We start from the raw sequence: 19,214 nt of genomic DNA, 5'->3' as shown, positions 1-19,214 counted from the left end.
GTGGGTGAAGAAGCTTGAACATGGGTTAATTGGGATTCTTTTGTCTCTGGTGGAAGGTTCAGGGGAGCTCTACCTCTTCTGGAAGCGGACCTCCTGCCCAAGGGGCTCCCACAGTCTCTATGTACATATGGGAAATGCTATATGGATGGGTTTCCTTATGGGTACAGGAACCAGTTATAGATGTAGAAACCAGTTATAGACATAGCTGTAGATATAGGAACCAAAGGAATGTCAGAGTTATCCTGGATGTGACTTTAAGATGGGAATGAGACGTGAAAGCACAGCTCTTAAATTGGAAATATATTAGACTGGCTTTAGATTTGGGCATCTTGATGCTTATTGTTATGGTTATGATTATTAGGACCAGCATTATTGCATTTCTTCGGTGTAAATTTGCAGCAAATTCATTTAACAAGAGGAAAAAATAACCCCGTCAGGCCAATTTAAATAAATTAGATTATGATTTCCTCGATCTCTCTCTAAGTGGATATTTATATATAATGGATTCTCTGCTTTTTCCTTTCGGGGGAGATGCCATACACTTCCCAGAGGCAATGGGGGTTGGGGGGGGGGGGGGGGGGGGGGGGCGGAAGCTTTTAGAAGATCGTTAAGGGATTTTTATGAAAGAAATCCTAAAGACAAGCACAATGGGGTTATGGCAAAGTAACTGATGCTTCCTCCAGTCCTAGCTGTACCCAGACCCAAGTCCAATAACCCCCAGCTCAGCCCACCCTGCAGTCTGGGCACACTGGGAGCCACTGGCCTGAACCTCAGCCTGATGGATGGAGTTAAGAACAGATTTTTCTACGAAGAACACACGATTAAGAGAAAGTATTACTTTTTTTTTCACTTTCTGAACCAGAATGTCCCAACACAGAGTAGGTGCACTTGGGGTCTTCCAAAATTACAAGAGGATTCGTTCAGTCCTGAGCAGTTTCCTCTTTCTTTCTTTTTTTGCAGGAGCTGCTCCATTTGGACACAGGAGGAGGAGGAGGAAAGCAAATATTTCCATAGGAATGGGCCCCACTTGCAGCAGCAAACCCCAGCCACCCCTCCTGAAAGATTTAGGGTTTGGTGTATGAAGAAGCAGGAGTTGGGGCAATCTGTAGGGATGAGGTTTTCTAGAGTGAAAAATGACCTTTTTTTCCTGCAATATTTACTTTTTTACTTTACTTTTTAATGTTTTAACATCGATGCACACACTTTTCCCTCTCTTTCTCTTGCTCCAGGAGGATATTTGTACAAATATATTGTAGAAGCAAGCTCAAATTAGACTTTTCTCTACTTTTATTTCCTTCTTTCTATGTCTCTGCACCAATCTGGCAGGAAAATGGGCAAGAGGAGGAATTATGCCTAACATCTGACTGCTATAGGGTGACATAAATTGTATATATCGTAAGTCGGTTCACCTTGAACAGGAATAGTTGGGTTTCAAAGACATTCAAACACTCACGAAAATAGATAAAACTTATTTATTACCAGCAAGCGGATAGAACAAATTGTTGCTTCGCCATAAAATCCGTATTATTCCTGGGCTAGTTTCTTTTATTCAGCAGCGTATTTCATTGCTTTGGCTTTAAAATGAATTCGTTAGTGAGGGGAGAAGGACCTCATCTCTTTAATTGCGAGGAATATTTCTACCGCTAATGAGAAGGACCGAGGTGCTGTTTCAGTTACTGCAAAAATCGCAGAAAATATTAAAGCGTGAGGGTCAAATTTAGGGATTTATTCCCATTTTGGTACTCTCAGTGTAGAGTCAATGCGGCGAATAGAATGTGCAGAGCAGAAATAGGAAAAAGGGGGTTTTCCTCTGATCCAGGAGATGGGGTCTTGACACCTTTGTGCCGAAGAAACGTCCGAGTTCTTTGAACTCCCCCTGCAAAACCCTACCCGATCTAGGGCTGGATTCATTTCAAAGCCGCTTTAAGCAAAGTTTAACCCGGCAACACCGAGAAAAACACGTCCAAAAGTCCAAGTTTTCTTCTCCTGCTCCTCATTTTCTTAACATCCTCTCTTTTCTGGACCAAAGCAGGATTTGAAACACCCAAGTCCTGGCGGCCCCGCGGCGGTTTAGCAGAAGGGAAAATAGGAAGAATCCAAAGTTCAGGAGAAAATAAACCCGGCCGCGCTGCAAACACCCGGGTCGGGGTTTTTGCCTGGAGGGGAGTGACCTGGAAATTCCTCCTTTTTTTCTCCTGTAAGCCCCCCAAAATGAAGAGTAAAGGCGTAGCCTCTACAGCGTGGGGTGCTATAGGCTCTGTATAGGTTTCCACGGGTGTGCGTGGTCTTCGTGTGGGCTCAATCCCTCGGACCAGGCCAAAAAGGAGCTCGAAAAAGAGGGGAGCGTCAGGGTCGTGGGTGCGCGGGAGGGTTAGAAGGGTGGGGGGCACCTTGACCTGCTGAACATTGCCGCGGGGGTGCTGGAGGTGCTGTACACGAGAAGAACATGCAGGGGAAAAGGATTTGGGCTTCAGTACAGCATCTGAGATGCCCGTGTCCTTGAGTGGAAATAGTTTGTATTCCAGCCTCAACCGAAGCTCTCCCAAAAAAACGCCAAAAGCAAAGAACCCCCTTGCATCTTCCAGTGCCACAGCAATTAACAATAAATATCAGAATTCCCATTAGAGTGAGAAGAACGGCTGGATTTCCTTCTCCCGGTCTGTGTGTGGCTCGGGGTCTGTCCTCTGGCTAATCCCGCGATGTATTAACTATTTGCTTTCCTTCCCTGTGCATTATCGGGGCTGTTTTCAAGCACCTCTCCCCCCAGCCCCCATCATTAATATGCCAATTATTTCCTAGGACTGCCTTGGTTTGATTCTGAGTGGGGGTTCATAAATATAAAATAAACACAGAGTGGGAATAATTAGCAGCATTTATCAGCATAAGGCCACCCGCCCCACTTTGAAACCTTCCAGACCCTGCGAGGGGAAAATGAAGTACATTGCAGGTAATTAGTTTTGAGCAAATCATTTCGAATAGGAACTTATAGGTAAAGCCTAATGAAGTGCAGAGCTGGGGGGAGGGAGGGTTGAGGGAAGCCTCTTTTTTATTGCTTGGTAGGTAGCAAGTAGACACAGCAATATTTTACTGTTGAGAGAATAAATTAATTAATATATCTGTAGCTAGCAACTACAATGGCTCCATGGATGACTGCATTTAAAGGAGATATATGTATCCAGTCTCATTGGTGTTGTTAACAAGAGTGATAATAAAGATGAAAAGGATAAGAAAGATAAAAAGATCACTCGCCTTGTACTCCTTACTGTGGGTAAATTGCGCGGATTTTCTAATGGCTGCGTCTTGTTGACTCTCCACAAATTTCCCTTTTTTTTTAGTCAGACTTCATTAAGTGACTTTATTTTCATGTTGCTCAAATTGGAAATAAAGGTACGCGCCTCTCGCTTCCCAATAAATCTCATATTAACTATCCTTCTCCGCGGCTTAAGAGGGGGGTGGTGTGGTGTGTCTCCCTTCTCTCGATTTCAGCTCCAAAAAACCTTTATCTTTGAAAATAAAGCGTTTTTCCTGCTTTTGTCAGTGCGGAAATTCAATTTTCCCCCTCCTATGCTTTTCTGGTACCAGAAAAATGCAGAAATCTTATATCTCCCTCAGTCAGAATAAATCACATTTAACCCGTGTTTCAGTCTAGCTGGAATACGAGCGCATGTGCCTCAAATCCGCCTTCAAAATCTACCTGTATTTTTTAAAGAGACTTTGTGCTTTAATTTTAGGCTTGCGTTAGCCAAACACTGCCACAGAGAACACATAAACCATCGGGCTATCTCATTATAAAAACGTTTGCCAAAATTAATTCATTTCAAAGGGAAAGCGTATTAATATTCATTTTCGCAGCCACTACACTCCTGTGCCTCCCAAACCTACACGTCGGCTGGAGAAGTGTCGATAATTACAGAGAGAGTGGAAATTCATTTTATTTTTATGATTAACCAGTAAACTGTTATGAGGTGAGACGAGACGCTGCTAAAGGAGAAAGCATTTAAAAAATTAGGTATGGAAAAGTACAGTGTGAGACCCAAGGTAGCAATGAGGAATGTCGGGCAGGCTTCAGGTCCAGTAAAATGAAGGGGGAAAAAAAAAGAATCAAGGCCATACATACCTCCAATTAAAATATCTGGCGGTAGAAATAATATAAGAAATTATATTTTAATAGATGATGTGGGCCAGGGCTTTTTTTCCTTCGCTGAAACATAAATCCCAATGGGGTTTTGCGGCGATCTGTTAGAGTAAACGTGTGTGTGTGGAGGGGTGTATGTGAGCACTCCGCGGAGTGGAAATATCCATGCACAGCTCCGGTGTGTAACCATGGAGCAAGGTAGGAGTAGGGCACAGCTCACCCTACTCACTCCCGCCTAGCCTAAGTCCGACCAACTCATCGCACCCATGGGCAACCCACTGCAGGGGTGGGGGAGGACACGACAGCTAAAGCAATACTGGGATTATTTTACCCAGTTGTGCTCATTTTGGGGGGGCTACCGGCTTTTTTCCTTTGGCTTTTCCCTCTCTGTAGCTCTTTACGCATCACCCCACTTCCAAATCCCTCATTTCCAACTTCCATCCAAGCCCAAAACACTGACTTTATGGGTATTTAAACCAACCATCTTCATCTGTAATTGTGGATGAAGAGTATTTATTGCTCCGGTGGATAACTAGATATATAATTATCTCTTTATAGAGAGACTGTGAAATAAAGCATCTGTCTTCCCCCTACCCAGACACACACAAAGGCGGGTGAACACCGACAAAGTTACACATCTGCACAAGCACTTCCTTCTTTACTCTTTTTCCACCTAAAATGCGTTCACCAAAGTCCTCCTCCAACTTTACAAAAATCCTCCTAACCCAATAAAATGGCTCTTCCATGAGTTTTGGGTATTTTTCTTCTTTTTTTTTATTTCCTAAATGGGGCTAAAGAAAATATTTATTTGCAAAGAGGAGCCGTGCTGGCTGCCGCGGTTCTACGTTGTCCCCTTTATTTTTTATAAGGAAAAAGGGATTTTGGGGGTGGATTTCCGGGACAAATAAATAAATAAATGTTTGGTTGGGGGAAAAAATGTGCTGTGGGTTTTTCGATGCCTCTTTAGAAGATGGGGGGGGGGGGGCGTGTGGTGAGAGGGGGATTCACGGGGAGAATGGAGGGAGACCAAAGGCTCTGCTTGACTAGAATCGAGATAGTATTTCCTTGGTTTAGGCAGCGGGCAAACTTGCTTTCAACCCCCCTCCTCTTCCGAGACTGCAAATAAAATTGTGGGAATTCGAATATCTGGGGGTGGGGGTCCCAGGCAAGAGCTGCCCTGCACTCACCCTCACACACACACCCCAATACCATTTTATTTTATATTTTATTTTATTTTATTTTATTTTATTTTATTTTATTTTATTTTTATTTTATTTTATTTTATTTTCAATGTCTTTTGAATTTTTACTTCATTTTCTTTTGCTTGCTTTCTTCTTTCCCTCTGCTTCCGCGCCTGCGGAGGGCTACCCGCGCTGCCCTGCCCGCGCTGCCTTGCTCTGCCCGCGGGAGGAGCCGTCTGGGCTGCCCGTCTGGGTGGGCGGGGGCCGCCCTTGCAAAGTGAAGGTCAAGTTAAGCCTCCAGCCTCGCTTTCCGCGGCCTGTCCGCGCTGCTCCGCCGCGGCCCCGCGGGCAATGCCATTGCCGGGGACCCTCTCGCTCAATGCCGCAACCTTCATTTTGATTAAACCCCTCTTTTTTTTCCAGTTCCCCCCCCTCCTCCAGGCGGTGAGGGGCAGGGAGAGGAGCCAAGTGCTGAAATAGCAAAGGCGGAGGATGATTTTATGGAGCCCTTTTCTCCAAATCCTGATGTTTTTTATCCTTTCTCCCCCCCCCCTCCAGGCTGGACTGCAGACTTCAAACAAGGGCTTTCCCCCGTCTCCTTTTTCTTCTTCGTTGTTTTTTTTTTTTCCTTGCCTTTTTCCCCTCCTTCTACTCTTTTCCCAGCAAGATGCAAACCCGTCTGCCATGGAGGAAATTAAACATCATAAAGAAAAGCCCAATTAAGGTTTAATGTCTGAACATTACCATTTCCTCCAGAAAACAATGAAGTTCGCTCGGTAAGGAGAGAGGCAGAAAGAAAGAAAGAAGGGGGTGAAGGGATAGAAGAAGGGAGGGTGGGAGAGGGGCAGTTTGGTGGTTTTTTTTTGCCTCGAAAAGGGAAAAAACGGGCATGGAAGGGTAATTATTAAATAAAAAGGGGACGATTAGGTGGGGGTAGGGAATTTGGGGGGTGAGCCAAGCTCCTGTGCTGTCTGTGCTCGGAGATGGGGATAAATGGAATAAAATAATGTGGATTTTAATGCTTGGGCAAAGCGGTTTCTGCTCATGTTTGGCTCCTGGGAAAGTCCTGAGCAGGGGCAGAGTCTGGGGGGAAGGGGTTAATAATAAGGGGTGAAAAGGGGGGTTGGGTGTAAGGGGTGGGGGTGAAATCCCCGAGGCTCTTTACCTCTTCCCTCGCCATAAGTCCTGCTGCCTTTCCCCTGTCTCCCTTTCTCCAGGAGCTGCTTTCATCCTGAAGGCCAGAAAATAATAATACAAAATGAAATCCAAGGGGGGGGGGGGGGGGGGAGAAGCTAAAAAATAATATATATCTATAAACAAAGAGGATAGAAGCCAACCCAACGCACCCGAAACAGCAAAACCCACCACGTTCGGGCCGTAGGAAAACAACAGAAAGCGGAAAAAAGCTTGGCCGGGAGGGGACATTTACCAGGTCTGGGTCTGTGTCTTTGCATCCCAATTCCCCCTTCCCCGAACCCCAAATCTTTCCCCCTTCCCCGTGAGTGGCGGGGCTGCCTTTACCGAGCCTGGAGTGGCGACGGCACCCATTAAAATGTGAATGTTCTCTGTTCGAGGAGGTTTTGGTCTTTCTCTTCTAACAGGCAGATTTCGGGGTGTGGGGGGTGTGGGAGGGGGAGCATGGTGGTGGTGTGTACCCCCTGGTGACAGAGAGGGCCTCACAGATGTGACAATGGCCATCCGAAAAGCCCCAAGACCTTGCGAGTGGACCGAGCATTGCCTGATGCTGCAACCCAGGCCCTCAGACACCGAGAGGTGGAAAAAAAGGCTCCACTTCTCTATATTTTCCACTTCCACGAGGAAACGGTGTTAAATATTCCCCCTGATTCTGGGGAAAAGAAATGGAAAAGACAATTTTGCATATGCTTACTGTCCTTTAATGTGAAGAGATAGATGGTTATTTGGGAAAAGCTCTGTTCTACGGGATAGAAATCCGTAGAGTAAGAAAGAATGCGTACACAGGTGTAATATAGCGATGAATAAAGATCTGGGAACATTTATGGTGTAAGAACAAATAACTTAATACTTCTGCATAGAGTTGTCCTTGTTATAGACTCACAAATTTCTGATGGGTATGGGAAAGGAGAAAGAAGAGAGAAAGAGATAAATAAAGACCAAGGAATGAAAGGAAGAAAGGAGGAAAGAAGACAAGGAGAGAAAGAGAGAAAGAAGGTAAGAAAGAAGGAAAGAAAGACATAAGGGACTAGGAGGAGGGATTCGATAAGAGTCCAATCATTGGACCAGTGTTTAATTCGTAATTTATCTGCTCTCTGTACATGAGGTATTTTAAAGCCAGTACCTTATTAAAGGAGAACTCCGGATACATTAATTTAGACATAAATATTAATTTCGACTGAATGCAGTACCACTAAAACATTCAATCCTCACTCCCGATGAAGAAAAAGATGGAAATATAGGGGGTTATTCTGCGGGGGAATAGAGGAGCTGCTTGCAGGGGGCACAGAAATAAAGTGAACAGAGATTTTCGTGCCCAGATCGCTCTGCTTCTCCAACTGAAAGTAGAGATGGATGAGCTTTTGCGTGCGAGAGAATATTTTAGAGGAGGAGGGCCGTGAGTGCATAGGGGAAGGCAGGTTATACACATTATATATAACGTATATCTACATTAGCTCCATAGGTAGACGGAGTGGGGCGGCCACAGACATTTTCCAGCGCTCTACCTTCCCCGACAGCATTTATCTTCTAAAAACAGTATATACATTTGGAAAATGTCACCCCGTGAAGCAGCTGAAGGATTTTGTTTCATTTCACTCTGATTAATGCGGGATGGAAGAGAGAACCCAGCTCTGTCGCGCCCCCGATTGCGAATTATTGAAGTTTATCCCCATAAATTCTTGAGATTCGCCTTTGATCAATGCTTATCAGAGGGAAATACACCGAGATGCTGGCTGTTGTGGAAAGAAAAATATTAAAAAATAATAAAAAAGGGGAATGCGGGAGCAAAAGGCTTAAAGTGCAATACTTGGAAACGATTTCCTGAGTATTTAAGGATTAAATACCACGCATGCAAACGAGTGTGCGGTTTTAATAAGGCTGGGGTGGATTAACCGCCCACATTCTATTCTGAACTTTGCATTTCGGGGCTATTTTGCTAATAAAGGGATTACCCAACAGAAAATACATTTTTTCCCTGCCACAATTTCCTACTTTTTGCATAGTTTTTGCACATTTTAGTGGCGCTGCTAAAGTTATCAAGAGGGCACGTCTGGCGAATAAAAGCTTTGCTTTACTTATTTATTTTTTAGGTTTAGGTGTGTTTTATATGTCTTCCTTTGTGTTTAAATAAGTATTTGTAGAGGTTTGGAGAGGGGGAAAAGAGAGGGAGTCTGTTGAATAGAAATAGGTGTCGCTTAACGAGCTCCTGTGGGTTTCCTGTCTCCTCTAAGCTGAGTTTCTCAGGGACTTCAGGAGCGAGTTTAGGACGCTGTGAAATTTTACTCGCATTCCCCAAACCTCGCCGTTCCACAGGCTCCAGCAGCTCTCTGCAGCTGAGCTGTGCAGGGGAAATAAGGTAAATAAATAGATGGAAGCATCGATATTCCACTGGGCTCAGCTCCCCCTGTGTAGAAGGGGGAGAAGGAGCCGTAGCTGAGGAGAAGATGAAAATGAGGGGGAAGGCCGATTGGCAAAAGCTTAGTGATGCTGGTGATTATCAAGCCTAACTCTTCTTAACGCCTCTTCAGCATCACTTCTATTTGAATCTGACACCCGCAGCACATTTTTATCCCAGACGGTCCCAGCCTTGCCTGCGGTTGGGAAGCAGAGTTCAATCTGCTTTTATCTTGATTAAGTCCACATGATTTTGAACTTGCAGCTCAGGTCTAGAGAGATCTAAGTAGACTTTTTTTTCCTCTCTCTCCTTTTTTCCCCCCTTTGAATTGTTCACAGCTTATATAGTTTTCTTTCGCAGCCTGGCGTCCATCCAATTAAATTTATCTCTGCCATTTGGGGGCTATAATATTTTCCAAGCGCTTCCCACTTGTAGCTATTGTCTCTCCCTTCAGATTTCCTCTACACATACGTGGTGTCTAGTGATCTGTTTACTGGCCCGAATTTCCTTTCTTTCTCTTTTTTTTTTTTGAAGTCCATCTGAGGAAGTAATTGTAATACCGTCGTGGAAGGGAGGGAAAAATCACCCTGAGAACATCTGATAGGCCAAAGTCATTAGACATCACAAGTTGGAGCCTATTTAGCAAAAGCGAAGCACATCTCTGCAGCTGCGGGGAGATGCAGCTGCTACAGAAGTGCTCTGTGCTCCCCAGCACCACGTTTCTACCCCGAGTGAGCACAGGTTAGCACTGCAGGTTGGGAAAATTCCACTCTTTTTATCCCTTCAATGCAAACTCTGATCAACTGGCTGCAATAGGGAAAGATTCAGGCTCTTGCATCAGCTATCTTGAGAGCAGAAGTGAGTAGCAATGAGTAACGTGGTAAGCCAGGTTGGTATAAAATCTAATATTTTCAATTATTTTCTAGCATCCCCCTGCCCCCTCCTTTTTCCTCCCCATTCAGCAGTTTTCCTACTGTACAGGCTCAGACAAAGGCTTCTTTATGGCAATACTTACAAACAAGTTTTTGAGCGAGGTTGGGAGGTTGCTAACAAATTTACATGGCTTTCAAATAACCCCAGCTTTGAGGGGAAGGAAACAAAAATAATATCTCCTCTACCCAGTGGAAGGGGGGAAAAAAAGGAGGGGAAAAAAAAATAGATGAATGATTTATTGAGAAGAGTTCAAGTACAGGATTAACCTAAACCAAAATATAACTTCAGATGTTTACACAGATCAGCTAAAGCCAGCTTTCACAACTCCAACTTTTTGATTTGGGTACAATTGCTACAATGTTTTTTTGGTCACGAAATGCCTCTGACATCCCTTTAAAATTCCTGTTAGTAACGCAAAACACATCTCAGCAGCCTTGAGCCTATTTGCCTGCTGAAAACGCTGTTAAATGTGTTAAGTGTTTGCATTATATCAGGCAAATGAGTGTGGACTCCGGAGCAAGGGGAGGGGGGGGGGGATAGCTTGGGAGGGGCTGATTTTCTTTTTTCTCCCACTGCACTTTGCTTTGTGTGCTGGGGAAATTTGGGTAGAAAAAGGTCTCTGGTTCAGGTGCCAACATAAAGCTGGGTATTTAGAACTGCGGAACAGGCACAAGGAGAGACGAGTTCGGCACTGCGCCTCTTTTTCCTTCCCTCCGGCTAAGACACAAGTAAATAAAGGGGGGAAAGTCCTCTTGTTTCATCTTATACACACAGTCACTTCAAAATCAAGAAAATCAGACCCTTTCTCCCCCCTTCTCAAGTTCCCCTGGATTATTTTTCCCCCTTTCAAGAGCGCAAATACAGCTTTTCTTTAATTTGCCCCTCTACGCTCTAACCTTTCTCCATTAGCTAGGAAATGAAGCAGGTTTAAAAACCGAAGGGATTGAAATGCTCTGGATGCTTTAAGGCTATGCCTTAAAGTTATTTGCTTTTTTTTTTTGAAGGGCAACCAAAAGGAATGCGAGCCGCCAGCCCTCATTCCGTTTTATGGTGGTCACTTTGGTGGTCAAATTCAAGTGCTGTGACTCCACAGCTGCCTCATCTCTGCTTCCTCGCAGGAAGCAGGCAAATCCTACCCTTTAAACCGGGTTTAAAACCCCAAAACGACACCAGGACTTGGTTTAGATGTATTTACCTACGAAGAGCAATAAATTATTCACGCACCTAGAGGAGAGACGGCGAGTTTTGTGCCACACGGATTTTTGTTCTTTTGCTCTTGTGTTGGGGTATTTTGGGGGGTAGATGTGCTTTGGTTTGGGTTTAAAGAGCTGCTGGGATATTGTTTTTTTCCAAAACCCCCCTCGAATTCCTCCTCTGGGTGCAAAGCTTCATGCTTACAGCCTTTCAAGGGAATCTAGATGGGACTAAATATAACAAAAATTGTGTATTTTAGAGCCTTTACCCTTTTAATCGGAGGGAGAAGATCCTCCACGCAGGTTGCAAACAGGAAGGAACAGGGGAAAAAATAATTGCACTCATAAACAATAGCTTAACATTATTAGTTTGTAGTTAGTATTAATATAGGTCCATAAAAAGCCAAGTTAAAAGATCGCTGACACTTTAATTAAAAGTTTTGCCAAAAACGACATCTAAGTCATAAAATAGGGTGGATTACAAAGCTGAAGAAATCCGTATCTGCAGCCAGAGTTCTTGCCTATATATATATATGAATATATACATATATTCATCAGCCAAACGGCGCATGAGAGAGGAAAACGCAGCTCATTTTGTGATTCCAGAGGTATTTATCTGTGTGTACATCTCTGTCTCCACACACACGCGTTCAGAGACTCTCGCATGCCCTGATCCCTTATAAAAAGGGATTTATGAGAGCGGCTCTTTAAACAGAAAATACAAAGCTAGAGGGGAGGGAGAGAATCCAGAAATTAATGGGAATAGATGATCAGGAGTGCATTGTGGCATTAGAGGCTGAGGAAGGCTCAAAGTGAGGAAGAGCCCACAACCTTAACATGCGAAGCCGCCATGTTTTCCTTCAAGATTTTCTAATAAATACATAAAAATCCAGGCACACCGCCTGATAAACACTATAGTTTGGAAAGCTTTACTGAAATACCCGTCTTATTTTCCGCTCAGGCATCTTGAAATCCTTTGCTCTCTGCTCGGCTGCAAGGTACGGACTTGTGAGGCTGTTTTCTCTTGTGAAAATAATCTGTTTTTTTCCTTATTTCCCCCTTGTATTGCTGCAGAACTGCAGGTTATTTGTATTTGTAGCAGAGAAGGTGCGTTTTCCTCTCCAATTTGCTCCCTCTCCCCTCCGAATTAAGCAACCACCCTGGTTAAAGTGCTAACAGCAGGTTGGGTGCTAGCAAATTAAATCAAATTAAATAGAGAAGAGCGAAGTGGAAAAGGAGCTTCCCAGGAATGCCCAGCTGCAGGAGGGACACCCCCGAGCAGGACTGGGACCCTCTGTTGCTCCTTTTTGGTGAATTGGTTATTTTCAGGTGAATTTATGCATGAGTTCTTAGGGGAACAAAGCAAAAAGGCTGCAGCCGCCGGGGCTTTTGCTGCTGGACGGCTGAGATTTGCCTTTTCTCCCTTGTTACTCTTTGAATTTGCTGCAACTCGATTTAGCAAAATCCTCTCTCTAAACGCCTCTCGCTCTCTCCTGGTGCATCAGATCTGCTCGGAGTATCCAACGCACCACGGTAGAGTTTAGGTCGCATTTACGCTTGGATAATTCAGTATTTTTATTTATTCTTCCCCTTACTGGGCGTTTTAAAATGTGTAATTCAAGGGGGGAAAAAATGCCTCGGTGGCATCCTGTAAAGAAAAGGATAAAAAACGAGGGATGCGCTGCAGTATTTTCATTTATAGATGTAAGCAGCAGCCGCCTCTGTTCAGCAAAGAAAGCTTTTCCACCTCAAGCAGATGATTTCCTATCCAGGTGAAAACCCGATAAGTGCCCAATTGTTGCAGACAAATTCGTTCCTTTAAGATTATTTAAATGGGATAACTCCTCGGAGCCTGGTGCCGCGGAAGTTGCCCGTCCTTGAGGCGCACATTTCCAATGGGTTTGCAGAAGAGGTTTTTGAATTATTATCATTTTCCCATGTCATTCTTTCCTTCCGCCTAACAATTCTTTGCAAAACTCTGGCAGTGCTTCGATATCTGCATTTTTTTAGTCTGAAAATGCACAAGGGCAGAGCAAGAGGAGGCTCCGGGGCACAGGAGAGAAGACAAATGACTTTAATAAGAATATCTTTTTTAATTCAGCTGGAAGAATAAATGATGCGAGTATTGGTGAAAGTACATTCATTGATTGACAATAAACAATTGCATTAAATATTCAATATGCCACTCTTACGTAATAAATATTTAACCAAACATTAAAGGAGGTTTTCGAATATTTATTAGACATTGACTTAATTCATTTGTTCTATGCCTTGATATATCACTAATTCGATATCAAAAGTCATTAAGCCAGGCCTGCTTTAACTCGGAAGTTGGAAACTTCACACGTTCCCCCGCATGCTGTCACTGCTCAAATGGTATATTCTCCATAAAGCACGCCAACTTGGTTGATGTATAGTTGATGCGCACACAGAGATCAACATAATTAGCGTATGTTAGAAGCTTGTTAATTAGCACCCACCCCCTCACTCCCAGATAGTAGAGATTTAGTTAGAATTTAGCAGCCCAGCTGTAGGGAGAGCTGGGCATTCCCGCCTGCAGCAAGGGTTTGGGGAATGTTGGAAAACTTACTTCTGCGTCTCCAGCGATTTTACTGAGCTACCTACAGCCTACTCAGGAGCACTTCTAAGGATAGAAATAGCCATCATAATAAATTAGAATAATCAGCGGAATTAAGATATATTCTTAAAAGGGTGGAAAAGCACCGGTCGAGCGTCCTAAGACCCTCCCTCCCTCCTCCTCCCCAGCCCAAATCGCCCACACCCCATCTCCAAACCCTGCTGAAAAGCAGCAAGCGGAATCCACATAGGAAGGAGAGGAGGGAAAAGAAAGAAAAAGGAAAAAAAAAAAACAAAACCAGAAAAATAAAACAAAAGGCAAGAAAAATAAAAAAGAAAAAGAAAAAGCACGGGGGCGAAAAAGGCAAGAAAAAATAAGAAGTGCAAGGAAGGGGGAAAAGCAAGGGGGAAAAAGGCAAGGGAAAAAAGGCAAGGGGAAAAAAGGCAAAGGAAAAAAGGCAAGGGAAATAAAGGCAAGGGGAAAAGAAACAAGGGGAAAAGAAAAGGCAAGGGGTAAAAAAAAAAAAAAAAAAGCGAAGAAAAAAAAACCAGGAAAAAAAAAAAGGCAGCAAAAAAAAAAAAAGGCAGCAACTTCACAAGCCGCCCCTTGTACTTGTTCTGCTGCGAGTGCTTACAAGGGGTGTGCCTTCAGGAAAATGAATACAAATCTGCCCTTGATTTTCATAATGTTTCTGCGGTGTTTGCAAACCAATCGTTTGAACCTCTGAGATCTTACCTAAGTGAACCACTCCTACGCATCTAAGTGCTCCAAACTGATATATGACAATATCTACTTTGGATCACGTGTCCGCCGGAGCGACTAAGACGGATAGCGCGTCATCTCGCCTTCCCAAATTTTTTCCCCTCCGCACATCGGATCCCAAACATCTAGCTATAGGAGGAAGAAAAGGAGAAAGATGTTTAACTCGGTGAACCTGGGCAACTTCTGCTCCCAGTCGCGTAAGGAGAGGAGCGCTGAGTTTGGAGAAAGGGCAGGTTGCGCTTCCAATCTCTACCTCCCCAGCTGTACCTATTACGTCCCTGAATTTTCAACTGTGTCATCTTTCTTGCCACAGGCCCCCTCTCGCCAAATCTCCTACCCTTACTCCACCAACCTCTCGCAAGTGCAGCCCGTGCGAGAGGTCTCCTATGGTCTAGACCCCTCGAGTAAATGGCACCACCGCAGCAATTACGCCTCGTGTTATTCCGCAGAAGATCTGATGCATAGAGAGTGCATCCCGCCTTCCACCATGACCGAAATGCTAATGAAAAACGAGAGCGTGTACAGCCACCACCACCCCAGCTCCAACCACCCGGCACCGACGGGATTCTACACCAGCATGAACAAAAACACTGTCTTGCCCCAAGGTTTCGACCGCTTCTTCGAAAATGCCTATTGTGGGGCGGAAAATCCGGCTGAGAGCTGCCTGCAGAAGGGTGAGGGCAAAGTGGAGGCAGAGTCCCAACCCCACGCACTGTCATCCCGCGGAGAGCAAGGTATAGACCCGGAAGATGAGGAGGAAAACACAAACCCAGGGTCTTCAGCCTCGTCCTCTTCTGTCACCAAGGAAGGAAGCAAAAGCAGCAATTCGAGTAGGTAGAGCAGTAAATGGAAAGGTTAAGGGACTAGCCCGTGTGTTTTGTCGGTCAAATTTTATGTGGAGTTTTATAAGCATTCAAAGGATTTTATTATAACCTACAAAGCTCTTTCTTCCAACGAGAAGAATTTTTACGATGGGAAAAGCTCTTTGAAAAAAATGGAGATGTTAGGTGCAGACACAGTATCTTAGAGTCTGTGAAATTTTAAAAGCACACCATCGTGACAAATATTAACTTTGATCATGAACTTACATGAGCATTTTAAAAGGATTTGGTCCCGGGTTGCTGAGGGTAAAAGGCAATTGGGCAGAACACTACTTTAGCTGCCTGTGCTTTCTTTTAGGCACTAAGATGCATGCAAAATCTTCGGGGCGGCTTTTCCCCCCCTTTCTTTCTTTCCTTTTTTAATTAAAACTGTATGTCGAGTCTTTTCTCTTGCTGGGGGTGCAGTGCTAAGGGGGAAATCTGCCGAATTCGCATGCAAAGCTGAGCGTTCCCTTCGATTTTTCAGTTTAAAGTGGCATTTATTCTCCTTCGAGGCAAGTGGAGCGTCCAGCTTTTGTCAGGAAGGGCTTTTACTTACGTCTCTGTTTGTTTGGGTCTTCGGGGGGGGGGGGGGGGTGTTTTTTGCATGCACTCACGTTTTCTAGGCAGTCTTGGAGCTGTTTTAGAGGCTGGATCCAGGCAACCTTGCAAGTTGGCGTTCAGCGTGGGGCTTTTTGGGGAAGAGGGGAGGGTTGTCGTGTTTTCCTATTTGCTTTCGTGGTGCAAGTCCCCTTTTGCAGCTCAGATGCAAAGTTCTTTTTTGACTTTGATTCCTTTTTGCGTGTGTGGCGAGGACTGGAGTTAATAAAAAACTTATGCGGAACGTAATATCTAGTTCCTCTGATTCCAACCTTGCTCATGCTGTTTCTATACAGATAACAGATTTGCAGCTGAGCGTGGGGCTTTTTTACTTTTTGATTTCCCAGCCTCTCTAACCCTGCTCCAGCAGCCTGCTGCCTCCAGTCCAAGGCTGTTCCTTATTTAAGCAATAAATAAGCACCGAAAATCTCTGCATGTGCCTGCATAAAGCCCCGTGCAGTGGGAAAATGATTCCACCACGGTCCTTAAGACCCTGTGTAACCTCACCTCTGCTACCCTTAACAATAGGCGAACTGCTGGAAGATATCTTCCCCCCTCCTTGCATTAATAACCGGAGTTATTAAGCTGCTCCTATTTATCTGATCAGCTGTGAAGATGAGTCTGTGTTTTGCCTTTCCTTAGGATGTTTACCCTGCCTTCTGGTTCTTTTAAGGTGCTCCCAGAACAAGGAAGAAGAGATGCCCCTATTCGAAATTCCAGATCAGAGAGCTAGAGAGAGAATTTTTCTTCAATGTCTATATAAACAAAGAGAAAAGGCTCCAGTTGTCTAGGATGTTAAATCTCACTGACCGACAGGTTAAAATTTGGTTTCAGAACAGAAGAATGAAAGAAAAAAAACTAAGCAGAGACCGCCTGCAGTATTTCTCTGGAAATCCCTTGTTGTGAACATCTTTTGAAATCCCCTCTGCTGGTGAAGGGTCGGTGTGTCGAGGAAGGAACAGTTGCGAGCAGGGCTTTGCCCTTTGAGTCGACAAAGCAACCTCAAAGTTTAAGCCTTTTCGTTACTTATATGTTACTATGTCTGGGACAGCGCTGAGTAACAAAAGGAGTGAGATTTTCTGTCAGTTCCCGCTTCAAGGACTTGAATTCCATGAACATTTTATTTAACTTTTTTCCTTTTTTTTTCTTTCTTTTCTTTTTTTTTTTTAATATATTTTTTTTCCTTCCCCGAACAGGTTGGGATTCCCCCCCTTCTTTTTTTTAATTCTTATTTTTATTGTTATTATTATTATTTAGGCACCCTGTCCGTTTGAATAAATCGCAGTGCTGGGTGTTACTACCACGGTGGTTTCAATATGCAGCTGTGTTATCACAAGAGCGGCCAAAGTCTCCCTGTAGGATCAAATCACTTCATCTGGGTGAGTGAGTGTGCGTGTGTGAATCCACACAGAGACATGTGTGTCCTTCTATGTGTGTGTGTGTGTGTGTGTGCACATTCACACCCACCCCGCTCATCTCTGTTCTAAAGGAAGATCATTATTTCCACCTCCTCCGCCCACCCTTTTTATCTAAAAAGATATATATGCATATATATGTGAGAGTGTGTGCGTATATATCCATATATATATTCCCTGCAGTATCATTTCTACATTTGGCGTCCGTAGAGGGGGGGAAATCCAGGCGAAAATTTGCAATAACTGTCTCTGATATGGTTTGTAAATACGTTTTGTAGTGTTTTATTTGAATTCCCCCCCCACTTCTCCCCTCCGTAAATGGGAGACTAAGAACTAAGAGAGGAAAAAACCCTAAAAATCCTGAGAAAGAATAATAATTAAAAAAAACAAATATCTTTGTGTATGTAAAGTGAGTCCCCGGGACACTCTGTGAAATTCTGTGGCAAATAAAGACACTGCAAGCTGTTCTACATTATGATTTTATTTGACCATTTTATTAGAATCTCCCCTCTTAAAAGCCTCTTTGCGGTCATTGTGGTGTGGGTTTCTTCCATAGGAGTTTAAATACCTGAATGCATATCAGAAATATCGTCATCCATATTCATGGGACTCACTGCAATCTGCTCTAATAGGACTGGTATTAATATGAAACCTCCACCTTGGTGCACACGTTTGGTGTGGAGTTCATTGTGTTCATCAGCGAATTGAAATTTATAGGATTTTTCTTGGCCCAGTAATCCCGCTCTGGATTTGGCTCCAGATGTCTTTCGCTGTTTTCCGGTTGTAGTTAATCTCTTTTTTTTCGCGTTTTCCTGAGAACAATATATTAGTCTTCTTAAAAATCCCCAAAATCCCAACAATGAATGCAACTCTAATTACACCGAGAAACGAGCTGCGTTTCCGTGAGTCAAGGATACCTTCTACTTACAAAGCACAAATGCAAAGTCAAGTCCTTAAATTCCCGCTTCAGGAAAACAAGTTCAACTCCCAGGCGCGGGGCATAAAAGTGATTTTTTTTTGGTCCTTCTCCTCCCCACCCCTGTTTGCACAATGACTTTTTTCTCGCAGTGTCTGAAAGCAACACACCGATGTCGAGGACAAAGGAATCCCGAAGATGCCGTTGGTGACGTGGTGCATGTATTTGGTGTAAATACAACATTTCAGAGGGTTTTTTTTTACTATTATTAAGGGGAGGGGGTGTACGTTTGAGGTTTTCAAGCTGGATGCTCTTCTGCTTTCTGATATGGAGCGATGGGATTGTGCATATGGAAGGGGGGGGGCGGGTGGGACAAAGAGCTGGTGGTGGGGGAAAGAACCCCCCAGCAGCCAAAACCCAGCACATTATATTCCCATCCATCGAGCGTGTTCTTGTAAAATTCTCATCCTTGCTTTTAAATACAACCCTGTTGAATGAAAACCCCTTTGATGGTGTCTTCTGATTTTATTTGACAAAGGAAGGGGGAAGAAAATTATAAACCCACAAAAACGCTCTTCGTTTGCACCCATCCAACCCGCCTCCCCCCCCCCCCGTGCTCCCCCCGCGCAATTAAACCCAAACCAACTCCAAGCTTTCGTGATAGACTCGTGATTGCACCACGATATGATCTTGAAAGGATGTTCAGAGGCATGTTTCTCATTAAAAGAGTGGGAAAGGGGGGGAAAAGAGGGCTTGGAGGATGGCAGACGGCTTCTTTAGCTCCTTATATTTATTTATGCAAAGCCCGAGAACTGAAAGGGCGCTTGTCCCCGGCCTAAAATCTCACCTAAGCTTTATATTCAATAAACTAGGCGTAAAAAGGGATATTTTTTTTGGTGGGTTGCGAAGTGAACTAGCCGAGATTAAGGTAGGAGCCATCTTCCTGGCAGATGTAGCTGCACGCCGGGAGCGAGGAGGGGGCTTAGCCTCCACCACCCCCCAAAAAAAGGGGGGAAAAAAGCACCTTTATTTAATGAGTGTTTGCTAAACCT

At 44.1% G+C, this 19,214-nt stretch overlaps 1 protein-coding gene across 1 annotated transcript; it reads left to right on the top strand.

The window, feature by feature from the left end:
• Positions 1 to 14,249: 14,249 nt before the first annotated feature.
• On the top strand, positions 14,250 to 16,869 carry HOXC11 (homeobox C11). The gene is made up of 2 exons (XM_057410353.1): positions 14,250 to 15,201; positions 16,505 to 16,869. The coding sequence occupies exons 1-2, from the start codon at positions 14,526 to 14,528 to the stop codon at positions 16,735 to 16,737; spliced, it is 909 nt and encodes a 302-aa protein (XP_057266336.1). The 5' UTR covers positions 14,250 to 14,525; the 3' UTR covers positions 16,738 to 16,869.
• The last annotated feature ends 2,345 nt before the right edge of the window (positions 16,870 to 19,214 follow it).

This window comes from Pezoporus wallicus, unplaced genomic scaffold, assembly GCF_028554395.1.
Source record: "Pezoporus wallicus isolate ANWC-B61680 ecotype Strahan unplaced genomic scaffold, APGP_CSIRO_Pwel_v1 contig_10711, whole genome shotgun sequence".
Lineage (NCBI taxonomy): Eukaryota > Metazoa > Chordata > Aves > Psittaciformes > Psittacidae > Pezoporus > Pezoporus wallicus.
Note: the sequence above shows the minus strand (reverse complement) of the source record. Positions and strands in the feature narration are given on the sequence as shown.